The sequence below is a fragment of the Ornithorhynchus anatinus genome, chromosome 2 (genome assembly GCF_004115215.2).
Source record: "Ornithorhynchus anatinus isolate Pmale09 chromosome 2, mOrnAna1.pri.v4, whole genome shotgun sequence".
Taxonomy (NCBI): Eukaryota; Metazoa; Chordata; class Mammalia; order Monotremata; family Ornithorhynchidae; genus Ornithorhynchus; species Ornithorhynchus anatinus.
In genome coordinates, this window is record NC_041729.1 from 112071814 (window position 1) to 112096760 (window position 24947).

Sequence of the window (24947 nt, forward strand, 5' to 3'; positions counted from 1 at the left end):
GGACCTTTTATATTGACAAGAAACAGAGTAGCACTTCAAGATAGGCAGAAAGGAACCATCAGTGGAAAGAGTTGATGGAAGCATGTTAATGATATTTTGAGGGTTTGTTCACACTCCTTATTTTGCTGGGTGGCTTTGGCCTTCCTTTCTAGGAGCTTCGCAAATCTTTGGGGAGTGGAAATCAACGGTTTGTTAGGTGGACTTCAGAGCAGCTGATACACAAAATAACAACCAGTTTCTCCCACTCTCCCATTCTTCTGTAGAGCAGGTGTCAAAATCAAGGTCGGAAATGTACCCTCCGGCCCAGCCATATAAAACTCTAAGATGCAGTTGGGCAGACAATGATGAGCAGACCTCCGCGACTATGCCTTTGGGAGTCACCATGGATGAGGGGAGTACAAGAATAAAACGAGAGAGAAAAACAGCTTACATCCTACCAAAGCAAGAAGGAAATGGCCACACAAAAAAAGTATTCCTTTGTGGGTCCAATAAGACCAGAAGAGGGGGAAGATACAGACATGCCTGCCCACTGGAACCAAAGGGATTACTGCTACTTTGCTTTGAGGTTGCATGCATTGTACTCCCAAGCCCTTAGTACAGTACTCTGTGCTTAGTACAGAGATCTGCACACAGTAAGCGCTCAATAAATACAATTGACTGAATGCACATAGTAATCACTCGGTAAATACCATTGAATGATTGATGTAGACAGAAATTCACTTCCCAAAGGGCCCCTGTATCACATACCTTAGCAGTAATCCTTCCAAAAAGTTCACATACACAATTAGAAAATAATAATAATAATAATAATAATGAGCTTCTATTTTGTGCAAAGCACTGTACTAAGCACTGGGGTAGATAGCAAGATCATCAGGTTGGGTGCAGTCCCTTTCCCACCAGGGGGCTCATAGGTCAAAGCAGGAGAGGGAACGGGTATTGAATTCCCATTTTACAGATGAGAAAACTCAGGTCCAGAGAAGTTAAGTGACTTGCCCAAAGTCTCATAGGAGGTCAATGGCAGTTGTGGCATTAGAACCCAGGTCCTTTGACTCCCAAGCCCATCCTCTTTTCACTAGGTCATGTTGAAGGAAACCCCTCCGCAAACCCTAAGCTCCACATCCACTGGCATAGGCTCTCACTGAGGTGGGGAGATGAGAGATGGCAAGGGGCAGAGGGCAGTCTTGGGCAGAGGGCTGTCTTGTTTGAGAAACCGGGAACCAACTGGTAATTTTGAGGGCTTTCAAACTGTCAAGGCAGGGAGGGAGAAGCAAAAGGGAAGGAAGGAAAACTGGACTTAAGGTTTCTCTGTCAGTGAGCAGGACCACAAGCCACTGTTGAAGTAATAACACTGTTGCCATAACTTGATTACAAATGAGACATTAACAACAAGGGCTTTGGAGACAGGCTTTTGTCTACCAGACAGATTACCAACCTAACGTCACTGCTGATGACTAAGAAGATGTTTGTGTATGTTGGGGAGTGGAGAAGCGGGTTGAGGAGAAGAGGGAGAGGAGGGTGGCTCCTGACACATGATTAAGTAAAATTAAGAAAAGTCAATGTCTTACGTAAAATGCAGTTTCTGGGAGAACTGAGTCTGTGAACTGTGAACAACATAAATAAGGATTTTTGAAAATTAGCTTAGATTCCTAAAACATGGGTTGTTCATTCACTGCTTGCCCCAATGGGGCTTTGCCAGGCTAGTAAAACAGGCAGTTAATTTCAGTAAACTAAATTATATGGGCTGTTTAATTTGTGCCGGGAATTCCTCCTAATTCTGGCTGATGGATTTCACACTGGAAATAGTCCCTGGAATTCAATTTACAAAGAGTTGGATGTCTTACGATAAGTCTTTCTCAAATAGTGAAATGCAGCAGGCAACACAGCTCGAATATCTATTTTAAATCTTTTGGGTTACAATTTTCCCTATTTTAAAGTTCATCTCAACATATAGGTACCTAAAGAACCTAAATCAATGGAATTTATACAGTGCTTACAGTGTGAAGCGCACGCTACTTGGGAGAATAAATACAAGAGAATTGGTAAACACATGCCCTGCCCAAAACAAACTTACAGTTTTAAAGGCAGGGTCAGATGTTAATACAAATAAATAAATTATGGATAAGTACATAAATGCATCTCCTCTCAGGGTCACACCTGGGGAGTTTTCAGCACTCTACCAGTCTCAACTACAGGTGGGAGAGTCAGGCAGAGGCATATCCACTCCAATCCTAACTTGGGCAGCAGCTAGCAAGTGGAAGGCAATCTGCTACAAGTCAAAACTCACCTGTGCTGGGCAGTAGCTGCATGGGAGAGAGATGAGGGCAGAGACTCAAGTTTACTGCACAGAAGGAGGCAATGGTAAACCACTTCCGTATTTTTACCAAGAAAACTCTATGAATACACTACCAGAACGACTGCAGATGGAGGTAAAGTATTCTGGAAGAGATGTGTCCATTGGGTCGCTATGGGTCAGAGACGACTCGACAGCATAAGACAAGACAAGAAATAAGTGCTGAGGGTGGGTGAATACCAAGTGCCCAAATGACAAAGGACACTTTGATAATGGAACAGTCAAGTTTGGGATCAGATTTTTCACCTTCCCCAGTATTATTCCTGTAATGCTTGAGGAAGTGTGTTAAAATATATGTGTTCCCTATCTCTTTACACTAAGAGAAGGGTAATGCAGGACACTTGGAAAAGTGTTTGGAAGTGTGAAGCAGAGAATTACTGCTTCAGGTCATCCAGGTTGCTCCAATCAGACTGCCCCAATTTATGATGTCTTAACTTTCTTCCAGACACCGCTGTCAACACAATATCAAATGTCCCATTACTTTTACTAACTGTGGGTAGCTAAGAATGGACTCAGCAAGGGTGCTAAGAGATGGTGCTAATTTTAAGGCAGGTCTCTTCCAACAACCTTTTTTTTTTCTTGGCGGGGTGGGGGGCGGCGGTATTTGTTAAGCACTTACTATGTGCCAGGCACTGTACTAAGGGCTCGGAAGAAAGCAAGCCAATCAGATTAGATATAGTTTATATCCAACATGGGCTCACATTCTTTGTCACCATTTTATAGATGAGGTGACTGAGGCACAGAGAAACTTAAATGACTAGCCCACAGTTACACAGCAGTCAAGTGGCAGAGCCAGGATTAGAATTTAGGTCCTCTGACTCTCAGGTTTGTGTTCTTTCCACTAGACCACACTGTTTCGAACAGAGGGACGAAATTACTGATGAACAGTGAAGAGACTGCTGAAGATAAGACATGCAGAGATTATTAAGTGGGTGGGTAGTTACAAGATGGTCAGGTTGGACCCAGTCCCTGTCCCACATGAGGCTCACAGTCCAAAAATGAGGGAGAACAGACAGTGCATTCCCATTTTACAGATGAGGAAACTGAGACACAGAAAAGTGAAGTGACTTATCTGAAGTCACACAGCAGAGAAATGGTGAAGCCAGGATTAGAACTAGGTTCTCTGACTCCCAGACCCATGCTCTTTCCATTAAGCAATGCTGCTAACATTCCATATTTATAATCTTCTCTATATGCAAGCCATTTCATAGCAAAAAATATCTGAAATTATTCAAGAAATGGTACTGGGACAAGGGGGCCTGAGCCTTTGGGCAGACCTTGGGGCCTGGACCCAGTACAACAAGACTAGAGACTTCCAGGGGGAGGCACAGGCACTTGAGTAGCACTGGGACCCATCCCCAGGATCAGCAGGATCATTCAATACTGCAGTGAAGCAGATTGGACTGGGCTGCCCTGCTTGTGACTTCCCATTCTATAGCTCTGTCTAGGATATGGGCAAAATATTGGTAAAGCATCAGCTATCATTAAGCCCTTAACCCTTTCTTTTAATGGTATTTGTTAAGCACTCACTATGTGTCAAGGACCACTCTAAGCATTGGTTTAGAATCAAATCAAATACGTTGGACACACTCCTTGTCCCACACAGAGCTCACAGGCTAAGTAGGAGGTAGAACAGGTATGGAATCCCCATTTTACCATAGAAAAAACTGAGGCACAGAGAACTTAGGTGACTTGCTCAAGGCCATACAGCAGGCAAGTGGTAGAGCTAGAATGAGAACCCAAGTCCTTTGACTCCCAGACCTAAATTCTTTCTACCTAGCCATTTGATATTCACCCCACCCTCAGCCCCACAGCACATATGTACATATTCACAATTTATTTATAATAATATATGCCTTGCCCTCTAGACTGTAAGCTCCTTGTGGGAGAGGAACGCATCTACAAACTCTGTTGCAGTGTACTCTCCCAAGCACTTAGTACAGTGCTCTGCACCCATGGAAGCCCTCAATAAATACCATTGATCGACTGAGCTGCTGACATTTGATAAAAATGATTTTCAATACAAAATAGGGTGGGGTAAAAGAGAACACTGATTGTCAGGCAAAAACATAACTCCACAAGCAGTGAGCTTTACATGAACACATTCACAATCCATAAAAAACAGCATTATTGCAAGAGAATTCTCTTTTTCTGTACTCTCATGTTACACAGAAGTAACTCCTCAGAAAGGAGTATGGGAAGTAGTGTGGTCTAGGGGAAAGATCATGGGCTTGGGAGTCAGAAGACCTGGATTCTAATCTCAACTCCACCATTTGCCTGTTGTGTAAACTTAATTGTGCCTCAGTTTCATCAACTCTAAAATGGGGAATTAATACCTCCACCAAAACACAGAAACAAAGGCACAGGGTACAACAAAAGACCTAGAAAATGTTTCTGATTTCTCCTTGCTTTGCTGTCACAGATTTTGCTCCTTCTTCAGGCTGCTATGGCAAGACAAGGATCTACGGAGGAGTAAGTAAAGTGGTCTCTGCAATCAGAGTGATGGAGAGAAATGCTTTGAGTGCAATTGCTTAGGTGGCTAATTTAAAAACTGGGGACAAAATTTCATCTTGGCTTAGGAATGACAATAAATCATTTACAGTAAAGATGTAACCAAAACAACACAAATCAAACCCTACCAGAAATTTAACAGTATATATTTCTCACCCAATGAATGCAGAAAACTGTACAGGGTCCTGAAATAACTATTCAGTAAATTAGTACAAGTCCTCAAGACAACAGCAGGACCAAAGGATCAGCCAGAAGCACCTAAGAAACTAATAATAATAATAATTGTGATATTTGTTAAGTGCTTACTATGTGCCAGATAGGTACTTTGCGACAGGGTAGATACCAATTGGGTTGGAAACAATCTCTGACCCACATGGGGCTCACAGTCTTAATCCCCATTTTACAGGTGAAGTAACTGAGGCACAGAGAACTGAAGTGACTTGCCTAAGGTCACACAGACTAGCGGCGAGCCATGATTAGGACTCAGGTTCTTCTGACTCTCAGGCCCACGCTCTATCCACTAAGCCATGCTGCTTCTCAGGAGTATCTTCCTGGATTCTCAGAATTGACTATAACTGTCTACCAGTTATAGGGGAAGCAGCGTGGCTCAGTGGAAAGAGCCTGGGCTTCGGAGTAAGAGGTCATGAGTTCGACTCCCGGCTCTGCCACTTGTCACCTGTGTGACTGTGGGCAAGTCACTTAACTTCTGTGTGCCTCAGTTCCCTCATCTGTAAAATAGGGATTAACTGTGAGCCTCACGTGGGACAACCTGATTACCCTGTATCTACCCCAGCGCTTAGAACAGTGCTCTGTACATAGTAAGAGCTTAACAAATACCAACATTATTATTATTATTACCATACAGAGGAGTCTTGCTAGTTGGTTAGGGGGACCGAAAAATTAGCTGCCCTTAGAACCCAGGAAAAGATGACTATGAGAGGCTAAGAAATAACATTTTAATAAAATAAAATAGAAACACATAACAGCAAAAGTAATTTCTATAGATTCCAAGAGATCCTACCTATATGGCATGACCATTCATTCATTCATTCATTCAATAGTATTTATTGACCACTTACTATGTGCAGAGCACTGTACTAAGCGCTTGGAATGTACAAATCGGCAACAGATAGAGACAGTCCCTGCCCTTTGACGGGCTTACAGTCTAATCAGGGGAGACAGGCAGACAAGAACAATGGCAATAAATAGAGTGAAGGGGAAGAACATCTCATGAAAACAATGGCAAATAAATAAAATCAGGGTGATGTACATCTCATTAAACAAAATAAATAGGGTGATGAAGATATATACAGTTGAGTGGACGAGTACAGTGCTGAGGGGATGGGATGGGAGGTGGGGAGGAGGAGAGGGAAAGGGGGGAGAAGAGGGTTTAGCTGCGGAGAGGTGAAGGGGTGGTAGAGGCAGCAGAGGGAAAAAAGGGGGAGCTCAGTCTGGGAAGGCCTTTTGGAGGTGAGCTTTAAATAGGGATTTGAAGAGGGGAAGAGAATTAGATTGTCTGAGGTGAGGAGGGAGGGCATTCCAGTACCGCGGGAGGACGTGGCCCAGGGGTCGACGGCGGGATAGGCGAGACCGAGGGACGGTGAGGAGGTGGGCGGCAGAGAAGCGGAGCGTGCAGCATGGGCAGTAGAAAGAGAGAAGGGAGGAGAGGTAGGAAGGGGCAATGTGATGGAGAGCCTTGAAGTCTAGAGTGAGGAGTTTTTGTTTTGAGCGGAGGTTAACAGGCAACCACTGGAGGTTTTTAAGAAGGAGAGTGACATGCCCAGAGCGTTTCTGTAGGAAGATGAGCCGAGCAGCGGAGTGAAGAATAGACTGGAGCGGGGCGAAAGAGGAGGAAGAGAGATCAGAGAGAAGGCTGACACAGTAGTCTAGCCCGGATATTACGAGAGCCTGTAGCAGTAAGGTAGCTGTGACTAAATGGCAACTGAAGAACTATTCTTTTAACAGGGACCCAGGGACCTAGCCTCTCTAGATTCATTCATTCAATCATATTCATTGAGTGCTGTGTGCAAAGCACTGTACTAAGCGCTTGGAATCTATAATTCGGCAACAGGTAGAGACAATTTCTGCCCAACAATGAACTAACAGTCTAGATCTACTTACGTATCTGTGAAAGGCTATTTAAAGAGCCAGGCCTAAAAGGCATTAGGTCAGATCCAAACAAAAATTACTTGCTAGGTAATTTTTTTTTCATTTGAAAATTGGAAGATATGCAATTGAAACATTATCACTATGACACTGAAGAGCAAGTAAAATTAGGGTACATAAAAAAAAAATTATTCAGACCGGAAGATTTTAACCACACACAGCACTATGAAAACATTCCAGGATTTCTTGGGGAAAACACATGTATTTGAAACAGATATTTAAGTTCTTTTGTAACAGTAATTTGTTTAAAACTTCTGAAATGAACCAAACAACACCACAGGTAAAAACTTGCCCATTTAAACCAGCTTCTCAAAGGAAGGGGAAAGATAATGATAAAATGCTATACTAAATAGGAGTTTCTTAACTTGCATGTATCCAAAAAATTCAGTGAACCAGGTTACTGAGTACCTACGATGATGATGGTAAGTGCTATGTGCTGAATTAAGCACTGGAGTGGACACAAGCAAATTGGGTTGGACACAGTCCCTGTCCCACTTTGGGCTCACAGTCTCAATCCCCATTTTACATTCATTCATTCAATCGTATTTATTGAGCGCTTACTATATGCAGAACACTGTACTAAACACTTGGAAAGTACAATTCAGCAACAGAGACAATCCCTGCCACACTGGGCTTACAGTCTAGAAGGGGGGAAACAGACAAAAAATAAACAAGTAAGCAGGCATCAATATACATAGAATTATAGATATATGCACAACAAAACAAGTAAAGACATCAGTATAAACAGAATTATAGATATGTACATATATATACATAAGTGCTGAAGGGCAAGGGTGCGGGGGGATAGGGCAAAGGGAGTGAGTTGAGAAGATGGGGGGGGTTGCTGAGAAAAAGAGGGCTTAGTCTGGGAGATGAGGGAACTGAGGCCCAGAGAAGTGAAGTGACTTGCCCAAGATCACAAAGCAGACAAGTGGAGGAATCAGAATTAGAACCCATGACCTTGTGACTCCCAGGCCTGTGCTCTATCCACTATGTCATGCTGCTTCTCTACTATGTGGAGAGCTCTCTGGGTAGGGAGCATGGGTAGGGTGCATGTCTGTTAATTCTGTTGTATTGTACTCTCCCAAGCACTTATACAGTGCTCTGCATACAATAAGTGCTCAGTAAATACGACTGACTGACTGAGATTACAGATTAATTGGGGGGCTTTATGGTAGAAATATAATTTCAGAAAGGCTTTGTAAATGGAGAGAGCTGTGGCCTGTAAATTTGAAGTGGGAGAGAGTTAAGACAGAAAGCAAGGCATGAGTAGAATGAGGCACGAAGAGAAAGAGCTGAGGTGGAGTGGGAGTACAGTGTAGGTAATATTCTATTAGGCCAATGCCATTTTCGCAGTCACTTCACTTTATCTCAGCTTTACCACAAAAAAAGGGAAGACAAATCAAATCCCAGCCACAAATTTAAGCAGTCTGTGGTTTTCTAATTGCATTAACTCAGTAAATACCTTCAGACTCAGATTGTTCACTTCCTCCCTGACCCATCCTATATAGGGTATATTGGTTCTAACCCCAAAGTGAGCAAAACCACATTTTTGACTTGACAGTATTGGGGCCAACATTTATTCCCTAGTGTGAACATGTTCAGAGACACTGAGAGTTTAGGCAGAATTGCTTGGTTTATAACAACCACACAAGACACAAACAGAAGACAGCATGGCTTACCAGAGAAAGCATGAGCTTGGTAGTCAGAAGGATTTGGGTTCTAATTGTGCTCCACTATTTGCTGTGTGACCTTGGGCAAATCACTTCTTTTCTCTGTGCCTCAGGGACCTCATCTGTAAAATGAGTATGAGGACTGGGAGCCCCCTGCAGGACATGGACTGTGTCTAACCTGATTAGGTTGTGTTGTATCTATCCCATCACTTAGTGCAGTGCCTGCCACATTATAAGTGCTGGATCCCATCCCCATAACAAATTAGATCCGCATTTTCTACTTCAGCCTGGCTACTAACTCAACTGGAACCAGTAAGCTACCCAAAATGCAAGTACCTCAGTCAGGATGCAGAAAAAAGCAGCTTTCTTTCTTTATTGTAGAAAGACTACCTCCAAATTTCCAACCTCAAATCAACACCATTCTCTGTGGCATTCATGAACTCTAATCCAACTGGCCTGCATTATTTATAGGGCAAGAAAACCCACAATAGAGATCAAGTTCCTAAATGCCTCAGAGTTGCTCCTTTGTGGCACTCTTCCCCTCACCTTCCCCACCCCAGCCGGACATTGCCACCTCCCAGAAGAATGCTGCTGCTGCTGCTGCGAACATGGTTGGGGGGAGGGAAGTGACACATGGGGAGCAATTACTTCCCCCTCCACAGTCATTCTCCACAGCTGCTACCACTGCAGACTTAGTCCCTCCTCCTGCAGGGATGGGACGAGGATGTTGTCCCAGCTAGCAGGACTTGCAGAGGTTCTCACATGCCCATTTTGGGGGTTTTTAAATATACTTAAGTGCTTACTCTGTGCCAGCCATTATACTAAGCATCGGGATACAAACAAGCTAATCAGGTTGGACACAGCCCATATCTCAAATGGGGCTCACAGTTTTAATCTGATTTTACAGATGAAGTAACTGAAGCACAGAGAAGTTAAGTGACTTGCCCAAAGTTACACAACTGACAAGTGGCAGAGCCGGGACTCGAACCCATGATCTCTGATTCCCAAGCCCGTGCTCTTTCCACTGAGCCATGCTGCTTCTCTAATTACGATACTGTACTCTACCCAAGTGCTTAGTACAGTGCTCTGAACAGAGAAAGTGCTCAATAAATACCATTGACTGATTGGCCATGGCAGCCATCAGAGGAATAATAATAATACTAATAATTATTATTATTATTATTATGGCATTTTTAAGCACTTACTATTTGCCAAGCACTATTCTAAGCGCTAGGGTAGATACAAGGTTATCAGGTTGTCTCACTCAGGGCTCGCTGGGGTAGATACAAGGTTATCAGGTTGTCCCACGCAGGGCTCACAGTCTTAATCCCCATTTTCCAGATGAGGTAACTGAGGCACAGAGAAATTAAGTGACTCACCCAAAGTCACACAGCTGACAAGTGGCAGAGCAGGGATTAGAACCCATAACCTCTGACTCCCAAGACCATGTCTTAGAGAAGCAGCATGGCTCAGTGAAAAGAGCACGGGTTTAGGAGTCAGAGGTCATGGGTTCTAATCCTGGTTCTGCCACTTGTCAGCTGTGTGATTTTGGGCAAGTCACTTAACTTCTCTGTGCCTCAGTTACCTCATCTGGAAAATGGGGATTAAGACTGTGAGCCCCACATGGGACCTGATTACCCTATATCTACCCCAGCACTTAGAACAGTGCTCAGCACAAAGTAAGCACTTAACAAATACCAAAATTATTATTATTACTCCCACTAAGCCACACATGTCTTCATGTCTCTATATCTCTTTTTAACTCTTCCCTTCCTATTGTTACCATCGCCTCATGTCTGCCTAACTCTGTCATTCTGGGTTTTTATACTACAGGGTCTCTGTCAAACCTGATTAACTTGTATCTACTCCAGTGCTTAGAAGAGCGCTTGACACATAGTAAGCACTTAAATATAATGAGGATGATGATGATAATAGTAATAATAATAACTGAACCCAAGTGGTTTTTAAGATTTGGCCTGCCTGTAAACAGCAGCTTGTCCAGTCAATCAAACAAGTGAGCATGTGATAAGAGCAGCTTACTTTGTAATGAGAATGGCTAAGACAAGGTCAGAGCATGGTAAAGCCCATAAAAATGCTCTCATCTGATTGAAAGAAAAATTGAAATAAAAATCTGTTTATCACAAAACACAGTAAAACCCATCCCAATGTCTTTGAGTTTTTAAGTAATAATTCGACACTTGGAAGCTTGGAGTCATAAGGGAGCATTCAGAATATCTGAAGGTGTTGAGGTACTCTAGGAAAAGAGGAATGTCAGCCATGACACCAACGAAGATGACTGAAGAGTAACTGGCAGATCTTGGGTGACCCTGATGGCTCTCCCAGTGATTGATTGATGCTGCCCTCTGTTACATCCTCAGAGGGGTCAGTCACCACAGGGAAACAGGAGTGAGAATGTAACACAGGATTGATGTATCCTTAACAAAGCAGTTATACATCCTGCATCTAAATGCACTACATGGAAAAAATAGCTTGCACAAAGTGTTTTTCTTTTTCTTCTGAGGTCCAAATGGCAACAGGACCCAACACAGGACCCAACACTCCTCTATATTCCCATTTCAAACTTGCCATTTGTCTGCTGTTTGACTTTGGGCAAGTCACTTAACTTCTTTGGGCCTCAGTTACCTCATCTGTAAATTGGGGATTGAAACTGTGAGCCCCACGTAGAACAGGGACTGTGTCCAACCTGATTTGCTTGCAACCACCCCAGCACTTAGTACACTGCCTGGCAATTTTAATTGCTTAACAAATACCACAATTACTACCCATTTACTATAATACTGCTAACAGGAAGAATTTTCCTAAACTCATCTGTTAAAAGTCATTTGGGGCTATAAAGTAAAAGGGAAAAGGAAAAGAGAGGATAAACAAAGTGGGAAGAGGGTGAAGGGAAACATGTAGATACAAAACTGGGATGGAAGAAGTGGGGAGACTGGATTCAAACAGTAACCTAACTTTTTCTTGGTCAGCCTGCCAGGCTGTGTCCAGCTGTTGACGAAGCTCCATCTCAGACAGACTGCATTAAGTTCAGAAGTATCAGATACATGATATACACTCAAGGACATGTGAGAATGTCCAAAATTTTAGCAGATTTTTTTTTTTGAAACTGAACTTTCCAATTAACTGCAAATAAGTTAACTGAAACAGCTGTGGTTTTTCTACCAGGCTGAAATGCATATTTTCAATTTACTTTAGAACTAAACTGAGACACTCAGGTTTTTAAGGCCTGCTGGGTGGGTGTCATAATTCTCACTAGGTTGTCTGTAAAGTTATTTTGCAACCCAATTCTGAATAATAAAAATTACTGAATAAAAGCCACTTTTACTGTCGCATGCCATAAAGGAACACCAAAAGCTTTAGCTGCTTCATACAATTTGCATTTTTCCCACTCATGTAAGACTGCCCAGTATTTACCCTTTAGGAACCATACCTCCACTGCAAATACACTTGGCAATTATCTCCCCTCATAAGACACAGAACTCTTAAGGATGATGGCCTGGGGGAGCAGAAAACAGATGGCCAAGGCCAGCTAAGGGCCTGGTGTCCCCCGACCCCAGTGGCCCCTTGATTGCCCCCTGCCCAGCTCATCAAATTACATGATTCCGTCCAGATGGGTGAGAAACACGCTACAGCCACTCTGTCCCTCCTGAGGCCATCAGGGAGAGGGTTACCATCCTGTCATCCCATTGGAAGTGGAAAAAAACAGGCAGGGAAAAAAAATCACTTAAATAACCTCAACCTGAAAGTTCAAACATACAGAAGTCATGGAGAGCAGGGGTGGGTGGAAAATGATATGAGGAAGGAAAATATGTTTGGGTCCCAGTCACATACAACTTATGCTTACAATGTGCCGGGCACTGTACTAAACACTGGGGTAGATACAAGATAATTAGGTTGGACACAGTCCATGTTACACTTGGGGCTCACCATCAATCTCCATTTTACAGATGAGGTAACTGGGGCACAGATAAATTAAATGACTTGCCCAAGGTCACACAGCAGACAAGTGGCAGAGTCTGTATTTGAACCCAGGTCCTTCAGCCTCTCAGGTCTGTGCTCTATCCACTAGACCATGCTGCCTTCTGTTTGTGTCTTGCCAAGGGAAATAAAAGTGAAAGAAAGAGGATTACATTTTATTTTCCTGTCCCAAAATCTCCCTGCCCCAGCATGACCCCTGACCTCTTTCAAATTTCCACACTGCTCCAGTATGAAAAACGCTGCTTTCAACTAGGGGTACACAGGCCCCAGCTTACTTTCATGCAATCTTTAATGTTTTTTTGACCACTGATATGCAAGGGGTAAGTTTTTCACCAAGAACAGGTTCTCCCTTATGAAGTGTTCCCTTGCAAGAATGACCTCTATTTGACTTGTTACATTTTGGGAATTTTTTTTTTTGAGACATCCTATTTGGCCTAAACAACTATGCCATGATACAGAGAGGGTGGAGATTCATTAGGCATTTCAAACTATCTACGGCTTAAATGGATAATAAAATGAAATGCGAAAAAAACACAACGTTGAGAAGACAGAGAAAAATGTAAGGGTTTGGCTACCATCTTCAGTGTAAGAATTTCAGCCAACCCCCAAGGAGTCATAAACAGTGACTCCTTGGGGACCAAAGCTCCTAAATGGAGTTAAAAGGCAGGGCTGGGTTGCATAAATGGGTTGCAAATTTAGAACCCATAAGTAGTCATGGTTTGAAGAACACTCTGAGCCAAGGATTCCAATTTGTGGAACTGCTCAAAAATGCTGTCACCTTGATGGAAAGTATAATTTAACTTAGATCGGGGTAGCTGTTTCCAGTGGATTACCATAATCTTAAAGCCTCCAGGTTCAGGATAAGTGACATGATGGCTGGGAGCCATTTTAAAAGCAATCAGAGCTGCCTCTGACCAATATTCCCCTCTGAAATCCTCACATCTTTTCTCTTTTTTTTTCCTTTTTCCATGACTTACCTATCCACACATTTAGGATAAGGGTAGCCAAACCACACTATTGTATTTGAAGAAAAACCAGAACTGTAAATCAAAAGCAGAGAAACACTGTAGTCTAGTGGATAGAGCACAGCCCTGGGAGTCAGAAGGACATGGGTTTTAAACACAGCTCTGTTACTTGACTGTTGCATGACTTGGGCAAGTCACTTAGCTTCTCTGTGCCTTAGTTACCTCCTCTGGAAAATAGGGATTAAGACTGGGAGCCCCATGTGGGACATGGACTGTGTCCCACCTGATCAGCTTTATTCTCCTAGCACTTACTATAGTGCCTTAGCTCCTAGTAAACACTTTACAAAGACCATTTAAAAAAAGGGGTGTGATCTAGTGGAAAGAGCACGGGCCTGAGAGTCAGAGGACCTGGGTTCTAATCCTGGCTCTGCTACTTGTCTGCTGTGTGACCCTGAGCAAATCACAACTTCTTGGTGCTTCAGTTTCCTCAACTGTAAAATGAAGATTCAATACCTCTTCTCCTTCCTACCTAGGTTGTGCCCTATGTGGACAGACTACTTCCAACCTGATTATCCTGTATCTACCTCAGTGCTTAGTACAGCACTTGGCACATAGTAAGCTCTTTACCAAATACTACCATTATTATTATTAATTAGATTATAGGGCTTGTGGATTATGCATGTTCCCAAATATGGGATTATTCCAGGCCCCTAAATCACATGACTAGCCCTGATAACACTAAGAAATCAATCATCCAAGCCCCTTGATCAAATCTGAACAGAAACCAACAGCAAATACTGCATATGTTTTAATTTAATTACTAGGTGGTTATCACAAAGGCTAATGGTAATTCACTTTACCAATATAGTGAGCAAAGGACCAGAATGAATTATCGGCCAAAAAAAGTGCCAGCCCACAGAGCAAGTAAAACTGTGCTCATTTGTAAGTGTATTTAAAACCTGGATTGCATTTAAAGCCATCTGAATGACTTGGGGGAAGGTTTTACTCCCTTCCAGGTGATTTTAATGAGCACCAGTGCTGTTTTTCCAAGAATAATCTCCCTTTCTCTTCTTTCTCTTCTTTCCTTCCCCCATTCAACTTGCTGTTCCTACTCCAGCTTCTGCTTCCTATCTTTCAACAGATTCAATGCTTACTACTACCCCCATGAAAAGGCACACAGGAAATGAAGTTGAAACTCAAATCAGTTAATATTACTAGCACTTAGGCAGAGGAGGAAATGCATCATCTTTCCAGGTGACTCAATGTCTCTCCTTTAGCGCCAAGTGGAAAGTTCAATTCAGATTTTCTCTTCACTAGTGGCAATATATCAGTCCTGCAGCAGCACACTTTAAGCTACTTGGAAGGAAGATAGGGACAACAGACAATTACCCTGCAAAATATTCAAAGTAGCACCTTATTTTGTAAGATAAATAGTGCAGGAAACTTTCACTGGAACACTGCACTGCCATCATTGATGGAAACCAGTGCATAGCAACATTGGTGTCAGTGCAAAGGAAGGCACTCAGTCAGTTCTGACAATGCAGGTTTTCACTATGCTTTTGGGATACAGTGCTGTGGGGAATTAGGGAAGGTTTTTCCCAAAACATGTATCTTGGCAAGTCGCAATCAGGTGCTGGAAGAAACAGCACACGATACTGATGATGGTGTTTGTACTACAATTCAAGGTTTCTTTACCATGGGGTTCTTCAACACGCAGTTCCCCATGTTTCTTCAGGGAACTGATAAATCTTTTTTTAGTTTACCTAATTGAAGATTTCCACTGTGTGACTGTGCTTCATACATCAACAATCCAAATGGGAAGTTCTTTTATTCAGGATGCCTTACTGGACTTTTGTTCCTCTCAATCTCACTTTAAAATCTGATGAGTTTGTATTTGGAGCCAAACTTTTAAATACCTTCTTAGGCTCAAATGTGTTAGGCGAGCAGAGGATTGAGCTGGAAGCAGCTCTGGATTACAACCATAATAGTAATAATAATGATGACACTGGTATTTGTTAAGCACTTACTATGTGCCAGGCACTGTACTGCACTGTACTGCACTGGGGTTGGGCACAGTTCCTGTCCCATGTGAAGTTCCCAGTCCCAATCTCTATTTTATAGATTAGTTAACTGAGGCACAGAAAAGTGAAGTGACTTGCCCAAGGTCACATAAAGACAAGTGGTAGAGCCAGGATTATTTAAAAGTGATCCAACTGTGTCCCAAGTTCAGTTGGAAAATGTATTTTTCCAGGACAGCTTAAAGGCACATTAGCATATTCTACAGTAATGCACACTGTTACCAGTGGCATTTATTTGAGCACACACTGTGTACAGAGAACTGTACTAAATGCTGAGGCAGAGGAATTTGACACATACATAATATAGGACTATAAACTGTCAAAGAGCCCTTGAACAACTGTTTGTTCCACATGTTAACTAAATCAAACAGAATGTACTCACTGTAGAAAGAGGCACCAGAACACAAAAGAAACAAGGTTTCAAAGCTCAGGAGAAAGCAATGGCTTTGGTTTAGAACTGCTCTAATTCTTGGGTTTGATGGGTTATGATGAGAACAAATGGGAGAGCTTGGATTCTAAATGGGAAAGACCATGCTGAAATACATTTGTAACTCTCAGCAAATGTAAATGGAAAATCTGGAAAACCTCTGAAATCTCAGCTGATTTAAACCCTCTTTTATTTTTAACTAAAATTGATTTTTTTTGGAAGACTCTGAAGTAGGGCTATTTTAAAAATAAGGGGTTTAAATTTAGACCTATATATTTTTGTTTCTTTGGCTAGGTTAATTTCCCTCTTTTCCCATCTAAAGCTTCACAGTAAATCCCCTTGAGTCCATTCCGACTACTATTCTACACGGCTCAATTTTGCCAACATTCTGCTCGTCATTCTAGCAGATGTTTCTGTTTCAAGCCACTGGGAACTTCATCCGACCCATTTCCTTTTCATGCTTTTTTTCCTCCTCAAAAGAGAGGCATGAAATTTATTCTAATACATTAGGGAAGAGTCTCCTCACCCTTAACCTTCCTCACTACCCCTCTTCTCTAGCCCATTTTTTCCCCATAAAGTAGTTGTCTGCAATTACATTGCACACACGATGACATCATCCTTATTCGGCATATTTTCCCCCCTGAAAAGGAAATGCTACTGATTCATAGTTACTCAGGAACCATCTGAAGTAATTTAAGTACAGGCCCCTCAGACCTTCTTGAACCCACAAATGTAAGTGGAGGGCAATCTGTCTTCCAAATAATGAGTCTCTTTCATGTGAAAAATGGACTTCCTGACTTTCTGAAAGAGAGACATAGAGTGAGGGAGAAAGAAAAAAAAGGAAACACCCATTCCTTCCCCCCTAAATCCCAACCCCAAACCTTTATTTCCTTTATCAATTTGATCCTTTGCAACTGTTTTACTCGGTGCTTACCTCGGTAACATCCATGACTTTGATGGCTGCCAGCTGGCCTGTTTTGACATGTCGACCCTAAAGGATAGAGAAGACACAAATCAGGACAAGCATCTTAAATTACTGTCCCGCGTGCTCATTCCTGAGGAACGGAAGGATGGAAAGGGGTGTCCAATCCATAGCAATGATCATCTCAAAGATAGAAGGTAACATTCTGGATCTCAAACCCCAACAATTTAGTTTTCAACTACCTAAGAAAACCTTCAAGATAAATAATTTTAAATTAGCAATTTAATCAGGAGGATTACCACACTTCTATTAAGCATAATAGCACCACATCTGCAGTTACCAATCTCTTCCATTTTCTTAGAAATCAATTATACACTCACGATCCATCTTATCCACTTAGGCAAATTGAAATTTTCACAACATCAACAAGACAGGGAATTTTCCTTCTTCTCTGCTGCAAACAATGACTCCGTCTACAAGGATAAACAAACCTAAGGGCAGGTTGAAAAGATTTTGTTGTTCATTATCAGCCCTCATGAAATATACCAGCTATTAGGAGGGGGAATTTGCCTAGTAGCCAAATCGTGCTACAATTCTGCATGGAGGGACTGAAAAGTATCGGGTGTTTTCCCCCTGTGAAATTCTATCTTCCTAATGGCTGGAATCCTGAATGCCAGGCCCTCTCTGGGGTCCTCTGGGGCTTCAACCCAGACATGGGGGGGGGGGGGGAGTCTGGAAAAGCCCAGAATGTCAATCAGACAGAAGTTCTGACACGAGAGTGGGTTCTGGAGGGGGATGGTGGTATCTGTCCCATCTGCCAAGGGTAATCCCTTTTCACTCTAGGTAGCCTCTTAAAGTGAAGCTTGCCCTGCAGGCTACAGGCAGAAGAGAGTTCAAAACGTTCCCCGCCTGGGGCACATATGGTCTCTCTCAAGGAAATGTCAGGAACACGAGAGCACACAGTGTTTGCACGGCTCTAAAAGAGTGTAGGCAGTGTTTCCCCGTGCCCAGGATCATTGCAGATGTACAAAACGCTGAATATATTTTATTGCATATGCTACAATGAAGACATATTGAATTACAAGGCTGATGTAATTATAACCAAGGCAGAAGGGAATTGCTGTGACAGAAGGTAGAGAATCCTTGCCTCGGCCCTTCAAATGTTGGAGACCAGACCATCTCCCAGAAAATCTTTAACTAGATTAGCTCCCAGGTGACTGGGCCAATTACTGTTTGTCATCTGGGAAGGGACAAAACCATGCATCAGGACTTCCTGAGGGTAGCATCTGGGAGACAAAGAATGGATCTTGGGTGGGGTTTCCCAGCACAGTGCCTAACAGAGACCCTACCCTTGCCCTATTTCCCCCTCTCAGATCTATCGTTCTCCTTCTGGACAAGAAATTATAATCATCCTTTACATTTTAATTTAGTGCACTGTGACTACAATGAAACTTTTCCAATCAAGCCAACCTGGTTGGAAATCAGGTGGGTCCCAAAATAGGATGCTGTGGGCAGGGAACATGTCTACCAACTCTATTGTTTTGTACTCTCCCAAGCACTCAGTTCACTGCTCTGCACACAGTAAGTGCTCAATAAATGCCAATGACTGGATGACTGATTGATAGGCCCACAGTATGCATGGCTGAGCAGTGATTCTGATAGCCACTGCATTAGAAATTATTCTGTTTCCCAGCTTATCAACTACCTTGTATATAAAATACTATTATTTCCAACACCACCTCATTTGTTTGGTTTTCCCTTAGACATCAAGGGACTGTGCTGTTTTTATATCCAAGGAAGATCTATATTAGGGGAACTTATTTTTCCAAGGTAAAAATGTAAACAGAGTACTCAGAGATCTTGACTATGATGGATAGTCTTTCCTCTAATGAAGTCTCATGATGGAAATAAGTTTTGAATCTTAAGACAAATACCCCAGATTGTTACTAAGGCACAGCTGAATCCATTCTGAAGCTACACAATTCGAACATCAATAGTTTCTACCACCCACCCCTACAGAAACTTTACATATTATCTTGGAGCTGGTGACAGGATTTGTCTGGAAAAATTAAATCTGAAAGATAGCCAAATAATTTTATTTTAGATTTAGACTACTACTACTTGCCACCAAAACTTTTTTGTTCCATTACCCTTCATGTACAAAGACAGTTTTTTTCTACCTCTGAAACAATGAGCAAAATGTTCTGTTTGTAAAATTACACATCCTTCCAAAATGATCATATTTTCTAAACTACAAAATCCCTGCGAGTAAGAGGAATAAAAATGAAAACTGGAAATTTGTTCATTCATTCATTCAATTGTATTTATTGAGCACTTACTTTGTGCCGGGCACTGCACTTGGAAAGTACAATTTGGCAACAGATAGAGACAATCCCTACCCAACAACGGGCTCACAGTTAAGAGTTTACTATGTGCCTAGCATTAAGTGCTGGGGTAGATGCAAGATAATCATGTCAGACATAGTCCCTGGCCCACATGGGGCTTACAGTCTAAGTAGGAAGGAGACTAGTTATTGAATCCCCCTATTAGATGAGGAAACAGAGGCACAAAGAAGTTAAGTGACTTGTCCAAAGTCACACAGTAGGCATTTGGCAAAACTGGGATTAAGACATAGGTCCTCTGACTCTCAGGCCCATGCTCCTTCCCTTAGGCCATGCTGCTTCTCTATGAGGAAGAATTTAGGAAAAAAATACTTTTCTTCCCATGTCTTAAGCTTCTTTGTACAACTTTTTTTGTACCCAAAATGGGAATTTCCTCTGCTGAAAACAGCTCAGCTCCTTTTATCCTTTCCTACCTCCTGTTCTCTCCCTGTTCAGATAAAAGGGCCAGTGAGAAAGCAAGGTTATCAACTCCACTACCAGACGGCAGGTCCAGGCTTAGTTTCCACTTCAGAAATGGGAGTATCAGGTTTTATGACAAGGAAGCAGCATAGCATAGTGGATAGAACACAGACCTGGGAGTCAGAAGGTCAAGGATTCTAATCCTGGGGCTCTGCTACTTGTCTTAGGCAAGTCACTTCACTTCTCTGTGTCTCAATTACCTCATCTGTAAAATGGGGATTAAGTCTGCGAGCCAGCCCCATGTGCAACAGGGACTGTGTCCAACCCGATTTCTTTGTTGCCATCCCAGTGCTTAGTACAATACCTGGCACTGTACTAACTAATGCCACAAATTATTATTATTATAGGAATGGACTTCACAACAATTTCCTTCTCACCCAAGAGTCAATGTAGAGTCAAATAAGCATAGTAAATGCTCATGAAGACTGTTTCTTTAATTTCATTCATTCATTCAATAGTATTTATTGAGCGCTTACTATGTGCAGAGCACTGTACTAAGCGCTTGGGATGAACAAGTCGGCAACAGATAGAGACAGTCCCTGCCGTTTGACGGGCTTACAGTCTAATCGGGGGAGACGGACAGACAAGAACAATGGCACTAAACAGCATCAAGGGGAAGAACATCTCGTAAAAACAATGGCAACTAAATAGAATCAAGGCGATGTACAATTCATTAACAAAATAAATAGGGTAACGAAAATATATACAGTTGAGCGGACGGGTACAGTGCTGTGGGGATGGGAAGGGAGAGGTGGAGGAGCAGAGGGAAAAGGGGAAAATGAGGCTTTAGCTGCGGAGAGGTAAAGGGGGGATGGCAGAGGGAGTAGAGGGGGAAGAGGAGCTCAGTCTGGGAAGGCCTCTTGGAGGAGGTGATTTTTAAGTAAGGTTTTGAAGAGGGAAAGAGAATCAGTTTGGCGGAGGTGAGGAGGGAGGGCGTTCCAGGACCGCGGGAGGACGTGACCCAGGGGTCGACGGCGGGATAGGCGAGACCAAGGGACGGCGAGGAGGTGGGCGGCAGAGGAGCGGAGCGTGCGGGGTGGGCGGTAGAAAGAGAGAAGGGAGGAGAGGTAGGAAGGGGCAAGGTGATGGAGAGCCTCGAAGCCTAGAGTGAGGAGTTTTTGTTTGGAGCGGAGGTCGATAGGCAACCACTGGAGTTGTTTAAGAAGGGGAGTGACATGCCCAGATCGTTTCTGCAGGAAGATGAGCCGGGCAGCGGAGTGAAGAATAGACCGGAGCGGGGCGAGAGAGGAGGAAGGGAGGTCAGAGAGAAGGCTGACACAGTAGTCTAGCCGGGATATAACGAGAGCCCGTAATAGTAAGGTAGCCGTATGGGTGGAGAGGAAAGGGCAGATCTTGGCGATATTGTAGAGGTGAAACCGGCAGGTCTTGGTAACGGATAGGATGTGTGGGGTGAACGAGAGGGACGAGTCAAGGATGACACCGAGATTGCGGGCCTGCGGGACGGGAAGGATGGTCGTGCCATCCACGGTGATGGAGAAGTCTGGGAGCGGACCGGGCTTGGGAGGGAAGATGAGGAGCTCAGGCTTGCTCATGTTGAGTTTTAGGTGGCGGGCCGACATCCAGGTGGAGACGTCCCGGAGGCAGGAGGAGATGCGAGCCTGAAGGGAGGGGGAGAGGACAGGGGCGGAGATGTAGATCTGCGTGTCATCTGCGTAGAGATGGTAGTCAAAGCCGTGAGAGCGGATGAGTTCACCGAGGGAGTGAGTGTAAATGGAGAACAGAAGAGGGCCAAGAACTGACCCTTGAGGAACTCCAACAGTTAAAGGATGGGAGGGGGAGGAGGCTCCAGCGTAGGAGACCGAGAATGATCGGCCAGAGAGGTAAGAGGAGAACCAGGAGAGGACAGAGTCCGTGAAGCCAAGGTGAGATAAGGTATGGAGGAGGAGGGGATGGTCGACAGTGTCAAAGGCAGCAGAGAGGTCAAGGAGGATCAGAATGGAGTAGGAGCCATTGGATTTGGCAAGAAGGAGGTCATGGGTGACCTTAGAGAGAGCAGTCTCGGTAGAGTGGAGGGGACGGAAGCCAGATTGGAGGGGGTCTAGGAGAGAATGGGAGTTAAGGAATTCTAGGCATCGATTGTAGACGACTCGTTCTAAGATTTTGGAAAGGAAGGGTAGTAGGGAGATAGGATGATAACTGGAGGGGGAAGTGGGGTCAAGAGCGGGTTTTTTTAGGATGGGGGAGACGTGGGCGTGTTTGAAGGCAGAGGGGAAGGAGCCCTTGGAGATTGAGTGGTTAAAAATAGAAGTTAAGGAAGGGAGGAGGGCAGGGGCGATGGTTTTAAGAAGGTGAGAGGGAATGGGGTCCGAGGCGCAGGTGGAGGGGGTGGCACTTGCGAGGAGGGAGGAGATTTAATTTCTGATTACCACCCAGGATCAGAACAAGCTGGTTCCCTAGTTGGACGGCTCCTAACTCCTCATAAGCAGGGATTGTGTTTACCAACTCTGTTGTATTGTATATTCACCTAAGAGCTTAGTACAGTGCTCAGCACACAGCAAGTACTCAATGAATACCACTGATTGATTGATTGACTGATTGAAGACCCGGGCACAGGCCGAGCTGAATTTTCTGAACCAACCAAACTTCTGGAATTGGATCCTGTTGATCAGAACCCCCTAATCCTTGTGTGCATTCTCCCAGAAGAATATTCAGGACGCCACTGAATACACAACAAACTAACACCTGGAGGGTACAACACAGTGTTTCAACAGAGTCAGTCTCCATCCCCTTCTCCTAACCTCAGAGGACCCCAGGGATCCAGAGATGGGGGCTCTGCAGGGATGGAGCTGCCCCCACTGCTAGCTGGAATCCCCATTGGGATCCCAGCACCATATGCAGCTCTGCCCTTTAGTCCCACAGGCGAAGAGTTTTGCTCAAAATGAGTCACCCCTTGCTGGATTGCTGCAATACAAGTTCATCTGTCTGCAGCAGTTGTTTACCAGCATTCCACAGCCAGGTTGGATCACCGGAAACCAGGCTTCAGTGGGTTCTGACAGCCATGAATTCATCCACCTTGCACACCCTCACCCTCCATCAGCTATTCACATAAGGCACTGATGGGACTGCTCGAAAAGCCAGTTGCATTACAGGTACCAGACCTCATCTCACAGTCATAGATGGATTAAATGGGCATTATTTAGTCTCTTTAGTTATGGAGCTTTGATGTCATATTGGTTCTACACTGTGACTACTTCCTTCCCTAAAGACATGCTGGCCTTCGGCTACGATTTTTACACTGATCAATTAATGAAGTAGTAACAATTACAACTGCCAGAGGAAGACGTGGGCTGACTCTGATATTGAGGATCGTCTGTCTTCTTATTCTAGCATGAAAGTGATAAACTCAAGAACTAACACTTCATTAGCTGCAATGATATGGATATACTTCAGGTCTCCCTGATGAACAATGAGATAATCAGTTGCATTTATTTTATCATAGCCAGTAACAAGTAACAAAATTAACTAACCTTCCCATTTCTGCTACTCTTATTTTGGACAATCATATCAAATTGCCTATGCTCAAATTCTGGTAGAGCCTGTAGACTCTCTCTAAACCATGAGCTCACTATGAGCAGGGAACATGTCTACCAATTCTGTTGTACTGTACTGTCCCAAACGCTTAGGAGAATGCTCTGCACATGGTCAGTGCTCGATAATTGCCATTGACTGGTAGTCTGATTGGTGGTTGTTACTGGCTGAGGACAGAAACTATTCTTTTACTTCAACTGGGCATATTCCCAAAGACTAGTACAGTATTTTACATCCCCTAGGCACTCAATATTCTGTTAATAATGATGACAATCCACCAGAGCTAATCTGCCTCTCAATAATCTCGGGCTCCCAAATGCAAGGAGCCATTCTACATGAATTCCCAGTTTTGGCTGAGTCTCTACCCCACCAAGCATTTCCCTCTTACCTACCCACAAATGGAAGAAGGCCAACATTTGAGAGGATGAGCCTCTGGGGATTAATATTTACCAATTCAATCAACAATTATTACTGGTAAAAACAAGTACATTTCACTCACATCCTCATCCACAAACATAATCTTCACCCTAAATTGATGCCAGCTCCCTAGGAAGCCTTCTTCCCTCGTCTTTAAAAACTCCTCACTCTTGGCTTCAAAGCTCTCCATCACCTTGCCCCCTCCTACCTCACCTCCCTTCTCTCCTTCTACGGCCCACCCCAAACACTCCGCTCCTCTGCCGCTCACCTCCTCACAGTCCCTCGTTCACGCTTGCCCCGCCATCGACCCCTGGCCCACGTCCTACCGCTGACCTGGAATGCCCTTCCTCCTCACATCCGCCAAACTAACTCTCCCTTACCCTCTTCAAAGCCCTACTGAGAGCTCACCTCCTCCAGGAGGCCTTCCCAGACTGAGCCCTCCCTTTCCCTCTGCTCCTCCTCCCCATTCCCCCTTCTCCCACCGTCTGTTCTTCCCCTTCCCCTCCCCACAGCACTGTGCATATTGGTACATATTATTTATTACTCTATTTATTTTGTTAATGATGTGTATATATCTATGATTCTATTTATCTTGATGATATTTACGCCAGACTACTTGGGTTTTTTTGTTCTGTTTTGTTTGTTGTCTGTCTCCCCTGTTTAGACTGTGAGCCCATTACTGGGCAGGGATTTTCTCTATCTGTTGCCAAATTGTACATTCCAAGCGCTTAGTACAGTGCTCTGCACATAGAAAGTGCTCAATAAATACGAGTGAATGAATGAATTAATGTAATTTTTTATGTGCTTTTTACCTCTACTGCCACCCTGCCAAGTTCCTCTTTCCTCCATCTCAATCCTTTTGTTCCTCCAGATCTTTCCCCTGGGATTCACCGACACCTCTGCTGCTGCTCAAAGTACTTACTGAAGAACAGGAGCAAATGAAACCAACTGAATATAAAACTAGGTTCAGTGGGCTTGGGACCAACAAATTAAGTTAAATTCTAAAATGTTTTGCAGAAAATTAAATATCGT

The 24947-nt window shown here is 43.5% G+C and overlaps 1 protein-coding gene across 8 annotated transcripts in view; it reads right to left on the reverse strand.

Annotated features, from left to right (window-relative positions):
- MAP4K4 (mitogen-activated protein kinase kinase kinase kinase 4) overlaps nt 1–24947 on the reverse strand; it is a 269726-nt gene that overhangs the window by 126164 nt on the left and 118615 nt on the right. For all 8 annotated transcript variants that reach the window (XM_039911193.1, XM_029057433.2, XM_039911195.1 and 5 more), the window contains exon 3: nt 17101–17157. In XM_039911193.1, the coding sequence (XP_039767127.1) occupies nt 17101–17157 (57 nt within the window). The remainder of the gene's footprint in view (nt 1–17100; nt 17158–24947) is intronic.